The following is a 19,890-nucleotide window of genomic DNA, read 5'->3' as shown; positions in this document are numbered from 1 at the left end:
CTTTCAAGAGAGAAATTTTAAAGGTTGCAGGGACAGAGGAAAGAAAGTAGGATGTAAATGGAACAGCTGCTGAACAATTGTAGTGAAGTCAAAGAAATGCTTGGGGAAATCCTGAATTTGATTTTCCTATGCTTTCTTCATGCAGAAAATCGTAAACCAAAAAGTATTTTCTTAAAACAGGACTTTTAAAAATAATTTGGTTCATACTACTTTTTAATATTGAACTACTGTGTTAAGCTACCATGTTTAAAATGTTTTGAGAATTTTCTCTGAGAAATGTCAATTTTCTTAGTGCAAGTAAAAAAAAAAAAAAATCATTTTAAAGGGGTCAAGCAGAATTTTGGTTTTTGTCACAAATCTTTAGTTTATATATTTATAGTGTCTGTTAATAGTGTTTTTGAAGCCTGTGTAAGTGAATTTAAGCTTAAATCAGAGTTTAATTGCTGTAGCCTAAAAATCACTCTTTAAGCCTTTTTCCCCAATTTCTTTCTAATTATTAGCACTTTTTGTAATGAAGCTGTATTCTTGGTTCTCTGACTGCAATGCTGGGTATGCAGTTTATGAAAGGTTTGAGGTGCTTAATTTCTGTACTACTTGCTGAGTGCAGGCACACTTGAGGACATAAAGAGATTTTAGTCCTCTCATTAGACCTGGATATGAAACTCCTTTGGTCAGGATTTTGGAAAGCCCAGCAGCCCGCTCAGAACATGATGCCTAGTCTAGCCCCTTGAGACCAGTTGTGTAGTTCCTCCACAGGGTGTTGGACAGAAGTGTGTTGGGAATGACAGCATATTTGGACATAGACAAATACAAAGATTCTGATTCCTTTCCCATGTAATTATATATAGAAATAGTAAATAAATTTGAGACACTGTAAATAAGCAGCAAAGTAATATACTCAGTACTATTAATGCCAAGCAGTAAAACATGTACCAAATCAATTAATACTTTCTTTTTCTTCCCTTCATCCTCCATTTTTTCCAGACCTCCAGAATTGCCCGTTCTGATGAAGATAAGGAAGGTTCCTGGGATGCCTGGGGGGCCTGGAGTGATTGCTCACGGACCTGTGGCGGGGGAGCCTCTTACTCACTGAGGAGATGTTTAAATGGCAGGTAAGTGACGTGCTTAGGTGTATTTGTTCTTCTGCAGCTCTGCAACATCTCCCTGTCCGCTGTTGGTGTCTGTAGAGAAGCATTGTTGATTCTGTTTCCGGAACCAAGTGCTGTGTACAGATCAAGTGTTATGAAATTCTGCTTTTAATATGTTTTTGCAATCTATTAGATAAGTATCTTAACCTTCAGCTCTGACAGAACCTTAGCTTGTTGTTAAATATGTTTGTGGGATAACAAGTTTTATTTAGTACGGTCAAATATTGAGAGAAGTCCCTGTCCCCATAATATAACGCGAATGGTGAGTTACCTGCATACAAATTAGCCTGTACTTGAACATTAGTTGAAATAATGTTCAAGTGCAGGCTCCTGCATGTCTTCTCTGTAGTAAAAAAAACAAGTGACTCCACATACAGAGGTATCAAATGCTGCTTTCTGTTAGGAAACTTTTCCTCTGCCAGCTCTTTCGATGCAGTGGTCCTGGTAGCCATATGTTTTTGTGGCTACGCCTCAGTGTAGCTTGAAGAGAACGGCGTATGTGGTGAAAACAATTTACCTCAGTAGTAAAGCTGGACTAGTGTAGGACTTGTTGCTACAGTCCTGAGAGTATGAGTAATGCCTGTAGTCGGGCGAGAAGAGATCCCCAACCAGTTTAGGAGCATCTGTGCTGGCGTCCATAATTGCTTGCTTTACTTGAATTATTCTTGAACGTTTTAAAAACTGCTGTTTATGTTTAAATTTCTATTTTGTTGTGATTTTTTAAGCTAAATGCAATATCATCCAGGAAGTCAATTTTTCGTAGCCGTGGCTTGTAGTGTCATATGCTAGTTAAGTGCAAACTGTATGAAATACATAGTTAAAGATGGTTGATTAAAACACTGCCTGTTTGTTTTAGTGCAAAATGCACAAAGATCTTTGAGAAAAGTAATATTTCCAGCAAGAAGCCATGCTATTCTACCAGTGTGTTAGGGACTGTGAAATGAGCTCAATAAATTGTAGCAATATAAATTCCACTGTGGTTTTATTAATATTTTTAATGTGTTCCCCTGTGAAAAACATGTGTTTTCCATACCTTGACAAATGTGTAGTTTAAACGTTTTTTTCTGTGTTTTATTGTTGTTATAATGTCCAGGAAATGCGCAATTGTGAAACAAAGTTTTCACATTTGTATGTATCATAAACATTTTTAACTTGCACGTTGTGATGCAATCATTCTTGCAAAAGACTGGACATTTGAGACATGTAATATCTTGAGCTTGGAGAGTTGTACCATCAGCTGAGCTGGTTGAACTCTTGCTCCAGGCATCCCTTGCTTTTCCCTTTTCAAATGGTGTGTTTCTAATCCCTCACACATATTAAAGAATTTTTTAATATTTGCAATCAATTTTCATTCAAAAAGTGGAAAATTTAGTCCAAGAGCTGTAAATTACCAGCTATACATTCATGCGTTCTTTAATGTAAAGGCAGGTCTTTTTGGTATGAAGGCATTATTCCAAAACACTATTCCTGATTTTAGAGACATCACTAATTATAATTTCCTGTCAAGTCATTTGAAATATGTTTTCAGTTCTTTCAAGGCCTTGATTTTGCCATTCTTAAGAAGAAGATCTTACCCTGTGCAAAAGTGCCAGTCAGTTGTTGAGAAGTTTGGCAAAATGTGTCCTTAAAGTGCGAAACCCACACACTCTCATGTTTATGAGACCACAATAAATAATTGTGACTTCATTATACACCTGTTATTTCAGCTACTAACAACAGACTTTGTTGAGGATCAGTTGTCTGGATTTCAGGATTCATATGCATTGGGCACCTTAGAAATGCATGCATTCCACGGGAATTATATTTCATTTAGAATTATGAATTCTGCTCATGTTGATTTGGGTCAGTAAAATTACATGTTGTTCTTCAAAAGTATTGCATTGGTTTTGGGGAGAAAGGAAAGGTTTTAGGCTGTTTTTTCTTTCCTAAACAAAACAGGAGAAAGAAAAATCAATGCTCGTTAGCCCTATGCTTGATTAAAGGATTGTTTAGATATTCTGATTCTCTTTTCCTCTGGGTTACATCCTGCGGATTAGAAGTAGCTTTGCTGCAGTCAGCATAGATTCAGTTTAGGGATGCCTTGTGAAACCTTTTTCACCAAATAAATGTGTTTTTCAGGAGGTTTGCAGTAAATTGGGCTTAGAGGGAAAGCCACACATTCTTTGCTGAAGAGACACAGCAGTGTAACCTGTTGAGTCCCCAGATCCCCTTTGTATTTAAACCTTATATTTTGAGTCCAAATTATGGTGGGGCAGTAGCAATAAAAGTCTAATTTTCAAGAGAATAACTAGCAGTAAAACAGGCAGGGTTGTGTGCTGCTGTTATGCAGTGTAACCGTTTTTACTCTGTTTTTCAGGAACTGTGAAGGTCGGAATATTCGATACAAAACCTGCAGTAGTAATGTGAGTCTGGCCTTTAATCCTATTTTACCTATTCAAACAATGTGTTAAAGTTTTAAGAAATGCTGCTTCTTGTTTAAAACCTTATGGTGCATAATTTTCTTTCCATCATTATTACGGTTTTTAAAGATTTCAGTCTGCATGACACCGCAAGGTCTCAAATTTAGGCTTCCCAAATGGACATTTTCGTTTGAAATTATAGTGCCAATTGTGATTCAGAATGTTTTATATCATTTATTACGAAAGTTACATGTTTTGGAGGATTAACAAATCAGTTCTCATCTTAAACTAACAAGTTCTTTTCCTGGGGGTGCTGTCTTTCAGATGAAGCATTAAACTGAGCTCCTGATCATTTGTGATCATTAGTGATACCGTGGAACTCTCCACAAGAGCAAAGAGGTTTACTGCCTGTGTCCCTTTCAAATCTTAAACGGGATAATTACTCCTTATATTCCCTCTTTTTGCTTAAGCCCAGATCTTTATATGTCTATATGCAAAAGCACGTATAGTTAGGTACACTGGCATAGACAATTTCCGTGACTGAATGGAAAGCTGGAGTTTTGGCTATATAGTTGCTGTTACTGTGATGCAATCACGTTTTATTTTTACAGACACGTTTTATGAAAGCCAGTCAAATACAGCATACTTCATCACTCGTGCTCAACTGATTTGTAGAGATGTTTTGTGCTGTTTAAACAGCTGCTGCCTTTCACCCCAGATGTTGTAGTCTGTTCAAGGTGTGCAGCTCATGCAGGACTTTGCAAGACCGCTGATCAACAGACCATGTGTACAAACACAGTAATTCAGGATGGTTTATGGTCAGCAGTCACCCCCTTGCATGGGTTACCTTACACTACAATGTGACATTCATATAATCCCATTCCAGAAAAGAGAGAATGTAGATAATCAATCAAAGCAAAAGCATCTTTTTAAAATTTATTTATTTTTTAACTGTGGTGCGTTTGATTAATCCGCTTCTGGCTCTGGGAGATAGGCAGCAATTTTCACACAAACGCCACTTAAAAGGTGAGGCCTGCAGTTCCCTTGGGCTGAGTTATACCCAGGCGAGCGCAGGTGATACTCACGCCATTGCCAACCCTGAGATTTCTGCCAGCAGCACATGTTCTGCTTAGGAGGCCTGGCACTGGCAGTTGCCCAGTAAACACGTTGAATCGGTGTATCTCCTGGGAGAACTGGCCATTCCCACCCTTCCGCTGGCCGCACCTACCGCTCCTTGCGCTCCGGCCCTCCTCCAGCGCAGGGCTCGCTAGCACCTGGAGTTGCGCTCACGCTCCGCGCCTCCGTGCCGGGCGGCTTTTCCACCGCAGCGGCTCACGGCCTAGGCTTGCGCTGGCAGGAGCCAGTGGAAGCGCTGAATGAATCGGGCCCAGCGCACGCCACAGTCGGGTTCTGGAGATAAACCCCGTCGCTTGCCTGTGCGTAAGGAAAGGCCCGGCAGTTCTGTGCGAGGCGTCCTTCGCTCATGAATATAAGCGCCCCATGCAAAAAGTATCGTAATCTTTTAAAGCTGTGTGATAAGCTAAATTGCAGCCAGCCAGTACGTAAGCAACAAACAAACTGCCACTGTAAAATCTATTTGCTGCATTCCTTATCTAGATATCTAGTTGTATGCGTTGTATACGGTGACCTACCCCTGACCGCTTGGCCCCGTGTGCTACAGCTTCCTGCGCAACAGTACGAGCAAGTCAACATGCAGCACACCTCGTTCCCCCAGCAAAAGGAACCCGCATACAGAAAAAGGAGAAAGATGAGATCAATTTGGGCATGTTTTTTGCTTTTAGGATACGTAAGAGCAATTGTGGACGCTGTTCATTTTAAGGATCATGCAGTAAAAATCGTGGAAATGAAGGTGCTCTATGCTTCAACATAGGGAAAATTAAGATGATTACCGTATCCTTTCTGAACTCCCAGGGAGATCTTCTGGAGTCAGTGGGGCCTGTGTTTTAACTTCAGGACTTATTTTAAAGCGATAAGTGGCAAGCATGCTGTATGTGAATCTGTTTGAATTTATGATGATTCAAATGTTAATTTCCAGACAGGAAGCTGCCTTTACAGTTCTGCTTTTGGGGCATGTCTGAAAGGGGTCAGGTTTCCATTTCAGTTCGGATACAGCCAGAATTTCTCAGGAATGTTTTTCCCTAGATTATGGCCCAGATAATGGAGAACTCCTGGGAAAAATATATTTCATGAGATTTCTACTGTTAATACAGTTGATCTTTGAATTTGGCCTTACTGAATTCAAAGCCAGTATTAGACCTGACTTAACCTTGAAATGGGAGCCTACACCTAATGTGAGCCTGAGACTACTAGGCCAGTTTTGTTTCAAATGCTATAATTTTCCCCAAAGCGTTGTTTCTAATGAATGCTTCTCATTTTAAGAGTAAAATTTTAGTTTGAAAATTAAGAGTTTAAACTAGCTTCTTTCCATATTAGTAGGTATTATTGTTAACCACATGAGACATTCAGTATATGTACACTGTGTAAAATTGTCTGCAAATGTAATTTTGCTACATGATACATTACAGCACTAACATCTATATTGGGGAGTACAAATGAAGCACAACTTAGTATGTGTGTCATTCTAATGAAAAGAACAAGAATCATTTTACCAGAAAATTGGTTTCATCTGGATTTGTAATAGAATAGTAGTAAGTTCATTGAACTCAAGCATAGTTCCAGAATAATATTAGTGATATTTCAATCAAAAAATTAATTCAAGGCCCTAGCAACAAAATAATTGCTGAGATTATTAAGGCGTATGTCTAGCCTACTTATCTTTCTATCATAACTGAGATGCCAGGTGCATGATTTCCTAAAATGGCATGTATGCTTTCAGCTTTTCTTATAGAAACTTTAGAGAAATAAAGTATATAAACTATTCATTATATGCTATTCAATGAGATTTTCAGTCTTTAACCCCCCTTTTTTTATATTTCCATTTTTGTATATACTGTTACATTCTAATGCTATGATGTGCACTATATGGAAGTGTTTAAGATAATCCTTTAGGGTCCTATTCATAGAACAAGTTATTTGGGCCATTTCCCCATAAATTTCACATTCTTATGTGCCAAAAAGTCACTTATACATTTGCCAGAGTGACTTTTCTACAGTAAGAAAAAATACTGTTTTGTAACAGATTTGCCCATGTTTAATTCCATTATAAACTTTTATTATATGCAGATAATGCTCACACCTGTTCAACATATTCATCAGATCAGTGTCCCAGTATCCACTTATTAACCAGCTCATTTATCCCATTCAGAAAATCTTGTCTGAACTCTGTCTACTTTAGCCCCATAATGTTTCACCTTGATTTGCATAGTTTCTCTCTAATCTGTTCACTTTTAAATTTTATTTTTATAATGCTGATGCACCCTAAGGCTCTTGTGGCTAGGGCTTCTAGCTCAAGTATCTTGATTTTACTGAGAAGTGACCTGAAAATTGCATAGGAAAAACATAGAACCTGAAGCTAATTTGAAAAAGAAAACAAAACAATGACTTCATTGGTTTTGGCTAGGTTTCAAAAAAATTAGATTCAAAGAATAAAACTAGACAAAGGGCTAGACTTTCTTTGGTGTCATCATTTTTACTGGGAATTTTCTTGCCTTCTCTTTTGTGCTTTTTTCAGCGGAGTAATTGTTGGCAGGAGTCACAGGGTCTGATGCAACCTTCATATTTTGTACATGAACGTTGCCTACAAAGATACAGATTTCCCAGGTTAGCTTTGTTTTCAAAGGCTGAAAGTGCTCACTGCCAAAACTCAAATGATACATTTCATAAGAAGCCAGCCCTTGAATGCAGTAGTTTTTAATCATCTATCACAAAAAGAATGCAACTATATAGATATGTATTTTTAACCTGCATGGCAGTCATGTCTGAAGCATCTTTTTCAGATCTGTCTAATAATCTGTTCATAAGTCATGTCATAAATACACGTCATTCCACTACAAGATCTGGTTGCGATTATTTTGCCAGCATTTTCATGTATTAAACCTCAGAGATATGTCTTCAGCTTCTTATGTAGTGTATGAACCTATGAACAACCTAGGTATGTTATATGAGTGTAAGACAAAAGCTACTGCTGAAGTTAGGAAATCTGAAAAATCCTGAATTAGTAGCAAAAATATTTAACAAATAAGAAAACATGTGGAATATTGAGAGGGAAGAGGGAATGACAGAATAAAATGATGCCTGAAATAGCTTAAAACCAGAAGGACATGCAACCAGGATGAGAACTGGGGCAGCTGTATCGTTGTCTGACTGTGGCCTTGCCCACTTGCTGAACATGCTTCACCCTTGCCTGCCTCCCCCTTTTCTATTTTTTAAACTCCCTCTCACCTTTCTGACCCACTGTAATGGAATTAACCTGAAGTTTACAAGTCTTCTTGTTGCCTTGATTACATTCTCTTCTGTGCTTAGTTGTCTTTTTGTTTAGATTATAAACTCCTTTCTTTACACAAATATTTATAGTTCCCAGGAAAACAGGGATCTGATCTTGGTTGCCATCCAAATGCTGATATAATGCAAATGATACTAATTTCATCCCTTCGATATCCCTTTGTGATGCTCTCTTTATGCTCGTCCTTTTGAACACAGCTCAAACCTAAAGCAGGTGGAGCTGGCATATGAATCGAACTGCCAGGAACGCTTTGTGTTCTTTGAAGATGCCAAAGCAGAATAGAGAGATGAGAATTCACTTGTTCTCAAGCAGCCAGGGAGCGAGTGGAAGGAAGGAGCTGCGTTGTGCTGAATCAATGAGAAACACACAGTAACCATGGACTGACATCCTGACATTGTGGTGTTTGTGTCTTGGCATTGCATCAACACCAAGTGATAATGAATTGTAACAACAGCCTGTCAAAACTCCGCCTGAGGCCATGGCTCTGCCTATTTTACGGAAAGCTGTTTTACGCCTTGTGATGAAAATGTGGCTGTGCATGGTTGAATAACACTACTCCCAAATATTGCTTCTAACTTTACCTGAACCTAACTTCCACTTATTATTTTTATCCTTAGCTACTCCTCTATTTGCACCGGTGGAAGGGAACCATATGGTATCCATATGAACTCTGAAGTCCTCTCTGCTTTTTAGACTTGCTATTGTGGAAAATGAGAGGTGACAGATAAGTCAGAGCCAAATTCTGCTCTCATTTGCACCAGTGCAAACTTGGTGACTTTCTTGAGAGTGACACTGCAGTAAATAAGGGTGGTTTCTAGCAGTATTTGCTTGATGCTTTTAGAAGCTCTCACTTGTGGGATTTTGCAGAGGTAAAACTCTCAAAGAATTACAGTAACTGTAATTTCTCCTTGTCTTATTCCATCATTTTATAGTTTAAAAAAATATCGCTCAAACTTGAATTATCCCAGATTAAAAATAATACAAAATGTATTAGCATCATTCTGAGTTATGCTCACTGTAAGGTGTAGCACTGGACAGAGCTGAAAAGTGTTGCTGGGAATGCTCAGTGAATTGCTTGGTGCTCAGTTGCAAAAACCCCATGTGTTGACCAGTAGAGAGAATACTGATTTTAGAAGGTTTTTTATGCACACTACAAATAAACCAGAGACAGTTCTAAGTTGCTGTTTCCTATGGTGAAAAAAATCTAAGGATTTGACAAAGTCTTAAGCTAATGCAGTGCCAACTCATCCAGATGAGCAAAATGGTGTCAGGACAACATTGCTGAGGGCATCGGACTGGAATTCGAACCTTTCTCATGCACGTTTTAAGCTCCAGTACTGTGTAATGCACATACTATTTCGTTAGCTTTTTTTCAGAGAAGGTTCACTTCATTGATAAGCCTGAAGCTGTGTTCAGGATTAGTATTGTTAACTAATACTTATTACTAAGTTCCATGAGTTCAGCTGACACATCACAATCTTTCACTCTTATATCCAATGAAAACAAAACTTTGTTAAAATCAGCCTCACATCTGGCTTATATGTGCAGTTGGAATTCTTGGAAGAATATCCTTTCAGTCTGGCGTATGGACTGTTTGACACTGGACATACTTTCAAATGAAGTCTTTAGTGAGAGATTGTTTGACACACTATAACTCCTTTGTCAGTACTTACCAAAGTTATTTTTGAATAAATCAGTATTCATCTCCATTCCTGTCACCGTAGTTTAATATTAACATCATCGTTTGGGTGCAACACTTTATGTAGAAAAAATATTTTAGAGTATTTTATTTCAAACAGTTCTCGTATTTGGTCTTTCAGCTGTATATGCTGAGGCTCTGTATGGGAGGAGGTACAGAACTGTCTCATTAGAACTGGAACTATATGATCAATAGTTCCCCATGTGAAGTATGTTTTATTGCAACAGAGTAAGCTCTACTGCTTCCATGAGGCAAAGATGTTTTATAATTAGACTAAAGGGCTGAGCACTGAAAGTTTTGGTGTGGCCTCCTAATGCTCTTGTCCCCTTTCTGAGCAATACTGCCCAATTAATTAGACAAATTTTTATTCCTTTGTATATAAGCATACCTTTTTTGTTACTCTGACATATGAATTGATGAATGAGTCCAGAGTGCTCAGAAATCCTTAAGTGGAAAAAACTATTGAAAAGAGAAATACTGCATGTCAGACATCTTGTTATAGCTGCTTAAAATATATAGATTCCTTTAGAAGCTAATTCTTATTACAGAACCAGACTTTAAATGTACTACATAGTGTCAGAAAAAGTAACATTTTTAATTATCTTCTCATATCAGCTATGTTTTTATTACTGGAATATGCATGACGTTCTGTTACTTGCACTGCAAGCAATGGATTAAGCAACATAAATTTTATTAATACACACAGTAAAACTTTGCAATAGGGCGTATTTGTCACAGCAGATCAGTTCTTGAATCAAGCCTCCCTGAATAGATTCTGTGTAATTCATCAGGTAACTTTATTGCAAATACAAAGTATTCCCTCCTTAAAAAAATATTTCCTTTGCTTTGTTTTTAGGACTGCCCTTCAGATGTTGGTGACTTCAGAGCACAACAGTGTTCAGCCTACAATGATGTCAAATACCAGGGACATTTTTATGAGTGGATCCCTGTGTATAATGATCCTACTGCACCATGTGCCCTGAAATGTCAAGCTCTGGGAAAGAACTTGATTGTGGAGCTTGCTCCAAAAGTACTAGATGGTACTCGTTGCAATGTTGAATCGTTGGATATGTGCATCAGTGGAATATGCCAGGTATGTTCATAGTGTAAATCTAAATGTGACCTTTGTTGTGAGACGCTTTGCATGTTAAGTGAGCACTTTTTGGTTGTTTTTCATCTTCATATATCAGTTTACTTCAGACGTATCTGCAAGTGCTGCCAAGTGGATTGTAAATAACTCTCTTGCACACAGAAGTTCCTGACTGCCTTAGTCATTGATATTTTTATATATAAATAAAAGGGCACTAAGGTTCACTCACTCTTCTATTTATGCATGTAAAAATTAGTGAAACTAGTTACAGCTTTCTAACCTCTAGTATGTTTGTCATGGTGTGATGAAATTACATAGGCTTTGGTTTCATTTTACTCCTTCTGAGTCTTGTATCTCATGGGATCCAGGCCAGAATGGCAGGTGTGGGTCTTTGTCTGTTGTATGTGTTACTCTCATTTCTTCATTCCATTAAGAAGTTCCTAGTCCATGCAATGAATATGTCTACAGTAGTAAAGTCTTTTCAACAAGATAAATTCCTTACCTCTCAACAAAGTAAGTGCTGAATCTTAAATTCCTAAGAATTCCTATGATACATCAGTAATCTGTAGATTTGAGTTCTGTGGTGGAGGACCTGCCTCTGATAAAAACATTAAAGATAACAAACAAGGCTCTTACAGCTGCAAAACTCTTGGCTAACTTGCCTGCATCTGGGAAGTCCCTTGATGGAAAAGGCATTCTCAGGCTTTTAGGATCCAGGCACTTAAGCTCGATATTCATGTGAGCCTGAAAATTGCATCAGAAACAATCAGAACGGAATCGGCTGGCAGATGGGTAACACTTCACATAGAACCAGATGAAACTTCTTGTTTTCATTGCTGGGCTTAGCACCCTGTCAGGTGATGTTGCATCTTTATGGGCTGACCTGACCTGCATCAGGCGACCTAGACTCCCTATAACCTTGAGGCAAAGACAGGCAGTTCTAGCTATTTTGTGTGTGTGGACGAGCATAAGAGCATAAGATCCCAGTACTTTATGCTGCCTTAATAAACGGAGAACAGAAATGCATGAGGGAGGGCAGTGTCATCGTTCTTCAGTACTCTTCTCTTGAGTACCATCATTTTTAATTTTTCCCAGTTTTAGTTCTAGCCAGCTGATATTCATTCAGCTGGGCACCCTGCCGAGTTCCAACCAGTCCTACCCAGGCTTTTCTCTCCTTCTGCTTAGTTTCTTTATCCACCACCCTTTCTGCCTCAGCTGAAAGGCTTTGGGCAGTCAGAAGCAGGTATGGAACTTCTCCTGGCTCAGACATGGTACGTGTACAACATGCCCTGCATGCCTGGTTATAAGGCCCTGTAGATGATACTAATGGCTTAACATAATAACTTTTGGAAACAATTCCAGACTCAATAACTTGGAACCAGTTGTTCTAGGCTCCAGTCACTCAGAGTGGTAAACATGAGTATACAAGGTTAATGAGTGTGTGTTGTGATTGAATGAATTGATTGTTAATATCCTTTTACTGGGAAAATAGATATATTTATTTTTAGAGTTGTGCTATTGACTTTACACAGTTGGTATAAAAGGCAAGTTATAGTATTTGAGGCTTGCCAGCTTTGCCCATGTCTCATTAACAAAGAAATATTGTAATCTTAAGTTTTATGAACAGAACAATTTTATATAGAATGGGTATGTTATTGCAATTAGCTTGCTTTCTCTGTGAGTGGTTGTTGCTCTCTTAAATGCCTAAAATGTGTGTGACTTAAAAATGCGGGATATGGCCCAGTGAGCAAAATAGCTCCATGATAGGGGAAAATGTGACACATTTGGCAGAAGACTGGTACGTGGATTACAGCAACATTAACATATGATCTGGACCTTGCTGTGGGTTTTATGTGACTTCTATGTATACTGCAGTTCCAATACCAGTCGTGCCAACACACAATGCATCTGCTGCCTCTGAAATAGAAGAAGAATTCCTTACAGTTTTCCCCTTTGAGTGACCGCGTTTGTCAATAGAACTTCACAATGGTATCCAACAGTGTTCATTACCATGTGCATTTAAAATAGGATGTACCTCTAAACTCCAGAAGCGTTTGCCAAATAATACATTTCTTTTGCAATATTCTTAGTGATGTCTCCGCTTGTAATACAAGCTTTCACCCTGGAGGGTGTCAGAGCCTTTTCTAGGTGGTACTTCTACAGCAGCCTTTGCTTTCTGTGTCGTGCTGGATCTAACAGGGCTCTGGGTTTTTCAGAGGCTTGTGAGACTCTTGCTCAGAGTGCTGTGGGGCTTCCAGTGTCTCTCACAGTGACTTCAAACATCTACCAGCTTTCATACATAGCATAAAATTAACTTTCTCTAGAGTGGATCCAATTTTGTGAAGAACAGCTGACAGGTATATGTAAAAGGGGCTGCCTTCAATGTTTCTTTTGTAGCATTTTGTAGTATTCATGGTGTATATCTGATATCAAACGCTTGAAAATTTAAATAATCCATTTTTAGAAGAAACTAAGTAGTGGCAGAAGAAATTAATCATTCCAGAAGCAGGCACTGGAACTCTTTTATACTGTTGAGGAGAATCAATTTCTTTGCTCTGTCTCTTCCATTTTTTTCCTTTTTTTTTTTTATTATTTCTTCTAATTCCACAAAAATATTTTTCAGTGTGAGAGAACATCTTCAGGAGAAGAAAAAAAAACCCCCAACATGTTTAGTATATGTCCTGTGACTTAGGCAATGTAATTAATTTATAACTCAACCTCATAAACTGATAGATGCTTTAACTTTACTTCCTTTAAGTCACTGGCTATTGCTGAGGTATTTTTGGACAAATGGAAATTTTTTCCATTTAAAAATCTGTGTTTGATAATTTAGTGTTGGATAATTTCATTGATGTAAAAATTTGAATTTGAATTCAGTAAATTGAAATGAAAGGTCATTTTAATAACCTTTTTCTCTTTGTGGCTTGTTCTGGGGCAGAGCGGAAAGGTTGGTTACTTGTGAAAGGGACTGTGGGAGGTGGGAGACTTCCTCCGAAAGTGACACTAAGCTTCGTTGCTACTCCTGTTCAAGCAGGAAAAGAAAACAAATTGACATCTAATCTTTCCTGGAAAAAATATGGTTATTTATTCAACTGCTGTTAAGAGAGAGAGACAGCAATATTGTGATTCTCTACAATTGTTGCTGTAAGATCAGTCTGTTGGGTTCTGACATACACTTGGCACAGCCTGCAAAGAACTTGGCAAGTGGTTTTGCAGTTAACTCATCTAAATAAACATGTCATACTGCTGATGTGGATATCTTTGCTTTTATGCCTGGGAGCACCAAGGAGTTAGTATAAGGAGACTGGCTTGCCTGAGTCTCTTTCCAACTGGTGCTGGTTTTGCTCACTTATTGTCTCAAAGTTGGCAGGTTTTATAAGATCTCAGCTTCTCCTCCTCCCCTTCCCCCAACATGATTTCACTTTGATCTGTTTTCTTATTTCTTGGTAAAGTAGGGCTGCACCACTAATTCTGCCTCTTGGATTCTTGTTCAGTCTCTCTCCTTGGCAGGCTATGAGTTTACAAGGACAGCGAGTTCCCGGTGTCCAGCTTCAGTTCTCTTTCTTTGCACTTCCCTTAACAAGCAGGATCCAACTAAATAATACTCTGTCAAAGAAAATCATGAGATGACAAAACTGCTCTCTGGATAGGAGGTTTGAGGCTTCAGGGAAAGTTAAAATCTAAAGGCGGTGAAGCAGGGAAAAGTTTATTGGGAAAGTTAATGAGATATTTTGGGGTTGCTTGAGGCTTAACTCAGCCAAACCATTTGATCATGCTTTGGTCTGCTACTGCTGCGCTTCTGTTACCAAAGCAAATATCTGGGGCTGTTGTGTTAAGTGGGGACAGGTCAAAACTTCACTGCCGGGAGGATTTTCACACTTAACTTCTGATATTTTTTCTAGACTCTGCACAACTCCCAACACATTTTTTCATATAATATATTCCTGCTGTGCCCATCTGGATGTGGGTGGAGACAGAAAAAACATCTGCATGTCAGACACATGTGGGCAACATTTACCCAGTTACTCTGCCTGCTTTGGGGCCCTGCCTCTCCTTGTTTTTTGTTTTTAATTCATGCAGACCTGTGTGGGTTTTTTTCTACTAGAATGCAGAGCGGGGTGTTCCTTGTGTCAGTACCTGAAACGGTTACAGTGATAATTTTCCTAATATGGGCTAATGTGTTTGGACAATAAATACAGGCATCACCCAAAAAATCTGGAGTCCTAAGGAGCAGCCTGAGTAGTTCTGTCCTAGGCTGTTACAATTAGGTCAAAGATGATGTAAATCCTGCGGTGAACTTTCCATTTAGTGTCAGCAAGTTGTTTGTGTTCCAAAAAAGGCAGACACTACACTATGCTTTTGTAGCATATGGCATAAATTTAGCTGACATCAGAACACATCCCATATGTCAGGTGGAGTGCCATCAGCTTCTGCCATGCTAGTTTTTTTCTCTCACGTGTCACGATATGGCAAGTAGGTATCTCTCTCACTTGCCACTGAAGCACTCTTACACTTGATGTAAACATCTGTTGGCATGTTCAGCGAAAACAGTTTCTGTAAGCTTTTGGAAGACTATTGTACTTTTTTTAATGAGCTTTGCTCATGCTTAAGACTTAAAAACATAGCAGATTGTTAATTTCTTCTGAATCTTGACTCCTTTTATTCTGAGAGTTACTTTCTCAAAGTGCTAATTTAAGGTGTTTTGTGTACTTTCCCTCTGGGTTCCTGTAGGTACATCTTTTTGCCTCTAAGTGTGTTAAAAGACTACACAGGAGGTTTGGTGTTCAGGTACTTAGAAAGGAATGTTTCCTTTCCAGCCAGTGTTACTGCAGACATAAAGCTGTGTTTTTCACACATGTTGGTCAGAGTAGTTAATTCCTGAATAGCAGTTAAAAAAAAAGCTTCTTTATTTTTTTATATTTAAAAATAAGAGAAAACAGGTCCATATTGCTTTTTTCTCCTTTTTATTCTTCAAACCTCAAGTAACTTATTCATGGGAAGAATTATTTCAAGGTAGCTCTGTGTTAAGTCAGCCTTTATACTGAACCTGGCATTCTTTCCTGGGTACCATTAATTAGTGAACACATGGAGTAAAGTACATTTTGGAGAATGGAGGAATCCCTGTGTAGAGACCTGTACTCTGTCTATGTACTGCTGCAGGCACCACAGTTGGCAGGCTGGACCTTATCCAGAGAGACGATGGGAGTTACTCATGTAGATCCAACAAAACTTTCTGGCTCTCAGAGCTATGTGTCAAAATCTTCATATGACTACACATACATATGACATATATCATAGAACTGAGGAGAGCAGGGAGCTCCAGCTGCAATTCAGCTGGGGAATGTTGGTGGCTCTCCAGAAGTCCCACTGAAAGATGGGTCTGTGCTGAGCACGGGTTACCACATCCTACGTAACCTGCCAGCATCACCCTCTGTAGCCTCAGTGGGTTGGTTTCCTCACCAGATGGAGGGTCTCGGCAATGCCCAAGCCAGCAGAACATGTAGCTGTGCTCCAAGGGCTGCGCTTCCATGACTTGTAATGTCACACTCCACCTCTGTAGAGTGGTTGCCTTGCGATGATGTTTTTGGCAACTCAGAGGTGTACTTTTACTGTAGGTAATAATAGGATACTCTGGACACTGAAAAGGTCTTTTGGAATCACTTGTTTTTATTTTGCAGCTGCCCACTGCTGCTAGAAACTGATGTCTCTCTTCAGATCTTGTCTCACTCTCCCTTCTACTGTTTCTTACTGAGAAATACTCCCCACAGGGATTTCTTACTGTCTAAGTTTATCCTTTCTTGTCAGATAAGTGGTGGATTTTTTCTGATCTCCAGTTTCTTATCTATATTTCTTTTTTCCTAAGTGATTCTCTCTGCCAAGTTTTGCTTTGTTTTAGTGAGCTTTGTACAAATGCTATTTCGTTTCCCAGCCTAGCAAGGCCCTAAAGCATGTAAGCGGTGATAGTAGGAAAACTACTATGTTTTGGGTGTCGTCTTGAACTATAGCCTTAGTAACCTTCAAATCCCCAAGTGCTTAACTTCACCTTCATATAGCAAGGCAGACTTGGCTGGGCCCAGCCAGAAAAGCAGCAAAGTAATCTGATTCCGTATATTGATTTTTTTTGGAAAGCATTCTCACAAACAAGAAGCCAAATGGGAGTTTGTCTCCTATCTTCTGAGATTGTGTATGTGTATTTTTTAAAAAGTAGGCCGTGTGGGAAAGGGTACTTGCTTCCCTACTGGGTGGTCCTGTAATCTCTGAGCTGCTCTAGCATGTGACAGATCCTGTAGTAAGAGTTAAATGCTTTGGTTTATTTGATGGAAGTGGATTTACAGAATCGCGGAACACTAGCCTCTTGCCTTCAAATATAAAATGTTTGCAGAAATGTATGGAAAGGCTTTTTAGGAGTCCTTTAGTATGCAATGAATTTTATGCACCGTATTTTTTATCTGCTAGTTTTTATTGCTTTACATTCTTTTTGTCTGTATGGATGGCTGGGGAATTTTAACATCGTGGTGTGTCTCCTCATGCCCATCATTCTGACTTATTTTATGCCTCTGTTCTGAGGTTTGCATTTTGACACGCTTTGCCTTTACTCCCTCATTTCTCATCTATGAACTACTGAAAATCCTTACACAGAGGAAATTTTCTTAGTCCCGCTGTCACTAATACCTGTTCGGCTTGGCAGCTGGGATTGCCGCTTCATTTGCTGTGAAGGGATGGGCTGGGACATTCACTGTTAATCAGAGTACATACTCGTGGTCCCTGAAGGGGCTCTGTTCTGTTTATTAACATACGCTGAAGCCCATGTCAGCTGTTCTGGGCTGCTACTGAGCTGCAGGGCTCGACTGCAGAGATGGGAGACCCTTTGCCACAATCAAGCCTTTGTTAGGCTGAGCTTAAACGTAACTGAAGAGTTATGGGACAGGATCATGTGAGGATAAAATCATGTCTCAGACCAAGTTAAATCCTCAATGAGGATAAACTAGAGTTTGAAAGTGGTGTTTGAAAGCTAATATTCCACACTGCTTTTAAAAGTAATTAAAAAAAAAAAAATCCCTCTGTAATCAGAGGGATATTCTGGTATCTCTCCCTCTGCTTGTCAGAATCGATGACTTGTAGATGATGAGCATGGGAAAGAGACAGTGGGAGTTTTTTCTTTATATTCTCTCCAGGGGCATATTTTATCTGTATAGAAATAAAGTGCAAGCTGAAGTGATCACAAAGCAAAGGATGTGAGCAGAGGTTGCAGAGTAAATGAAAAGATGGGCTTTGAATGACAGCAGGATTTTACAACAGGGCAAAGATACATGGAAAATATTGACTAAGGCAGAGCAGAATTTTCACATGATAGGTTTTATACTTGTGTTTTTATTACCATAAATTCCCACAACCATATTTAAAATTAATTATTTGTTGTGTGGATGCGGACATTCATAATATCTGCCTGTACTGTGATTCTGGGCTCAGAAAAGTAGAGCAGAAGATGCTGCAAATAGCTGACATTGCAATAAGATCTGTGTACTGTGATAGCACATGGGACTGTGCAGTAAAATACAGCCTTAATTTCTGAGTTTTGTATTTTGTGGTGTGTCTTTGTAGAAATAGAAATCCTTTTTCTCTGACCAAGACCTTGAGGATTTTAATTTTCCCTATTGAGAGTGATTCTAGTGAATTGTAATAGAGATTTATCTTTTTGAGCATATAAGGATTTTTGCACTATTTGCGTATTTTACTAGTAAATGTTGAAATAAAACATGTGTCCTTCCTTAGTCAAGTCACAAGACTTGGAGAAGATATTTTTGCCAGAAATAATTCTCATGTTATCTTGTATTTTGTGCAATGCTGATAACCTCAAAAAGTATGTAGATGTTTATGTTCCATTTTTATCTCAGTTCTGATCTCTTGTAAGGCTGAAATGAATAGTTTTGTTGTAACAACCCATGTACTACTATCCTGGTGTCAGGGCGGTCACATCACGTCGTTGGATCTGTTTGGTGTAATACTCTACTTTCATTCTCTATTTTTCACATCTTGACAAGTTTCACAGGCAGTGAAAATCCAACTGCACCTAGTCCACAAAGTCTTTGCCACCCTTCAGCAGATCAGTGGTCCAACCAATAGAGGGTTTGCTTACTGAGATGTTGCTCTAACAGATGTGCTGCTAGTCAATTTTAAAACAACAACTACTGGGCAACACGTACTGGGATAATTACAGACTGTTCAGCCCTTAAGGAAAAGGATCTCCTATATAATAACTCTATCACGTACGTTCTTGTAAAGAAGTGTAATCATCATCTCCATTTGTGCATTCCGCAGTGCAGTTCCTTGCTCAGCAGAAATGTAGTATTTCTTTTACATTTTAAGCACACTGGGTGCTTCCCCTTAAATTTTTTGGTGGGTTTTCTGCTTTGAATGAATTTCACTAAATGCCATCTGTATGTTTGTGTTAAAATCCCACTAGCCGCCTATTTCACGAGTGCATGTGGTTGTGCATCCTTTGAAATAGCCAGGCCAATGAAAGCACCCAAGTGTGAATGTACTCAGGGTAGCCTTCATCTGGGTTTCCCCAAGCATTGTGGGGTTTGCCCAGCAACTCTAGAAGGATGGTAATTATGTCATACTGAGATGTTGTTGAATTGATTTTCCGTTTTTATTTCATCACTATTAATAAAGGGCATCGGTCCCTGACACTGAGCTGCCGGTACCTCAAGTAAACATCAAACACTGAAAAACATAAGTTATCTTTTTAGTGGAATCACTGATAAATCAGAGTTCTATATCAATCAAAAACATATTAGTCAAAGTAGAGGACAATAGAGTATTTAATGTATACATTGCTGAATACTTAAATGGTCTGTCTGCTAAAGAGCTTAGTCTAAGACACGGTAGGTAGAGAAAGAATGACACTAGTGCAACTTCAATCTTAATGTTTCATAGAATTTATGTATCTGTCACAAACAAAACCAACAGTGAGTTATTCTTTTGTGGCCGCTTCTATTAGGAGAACTCAGTATGTTTGTTTTTTCTGGCTGTACCTGGATCTCTGGCTCCAGAGGACCATAGAAGGGGGAGCCCATTTCTAAAGAGAAGTATTGCATATAATAATATCTATTGCTGTATAAAATTTT

General features: G+C 38.8%; 1 protein-coding gene across 1 annotated transcript in view; it reads left to right on the top strand.

Annotated features, from left to right (window-relative positions):
* The window catches only part of ADAMTSL3 (ADAMTS like 3), a gene marked incomplete at both ends in the record, with an annotated part of 187,579 nt that overhangs the window by 82,579 nt on the left and 85,110 nt on the right, over window positions 1-19,890 (top strand). Inside the window, 3 exons of the mRNA XM_082004922.1 lie at window positions 985-1,112; window positions 3,505-3,550; window positions 10,526-10,762. Of these exons, the coding sequence (XP_081861048.1) occupies window positions 985-1,112; window positions 3,505-3,550; window positions 10,526-10,762 (411 nt within the window). The remainder of the gene's footprint in view (window positions 1-984; window positions 1,113-3,504; window positions 3,551-10,525; window positions 10,763-19,890) is intronic.

This window comes from Phaethon aethereus (genome assembly GCF_964289735.1).
Source record: "Phaethon aethereus genome assembly, chromosome: 12".
Lineage (NCBI taxonomy): Eukaryota > Metazoa > Chordata > Aves > Phaethontiformes > Phaethontidae > Phaethon > Phaethon aethereus.
The sequence above is the reverse complement of the archived record's forward strand: the minus strand, read 5'-3'. Positions and strand labels throughout refer to the sequence as shown.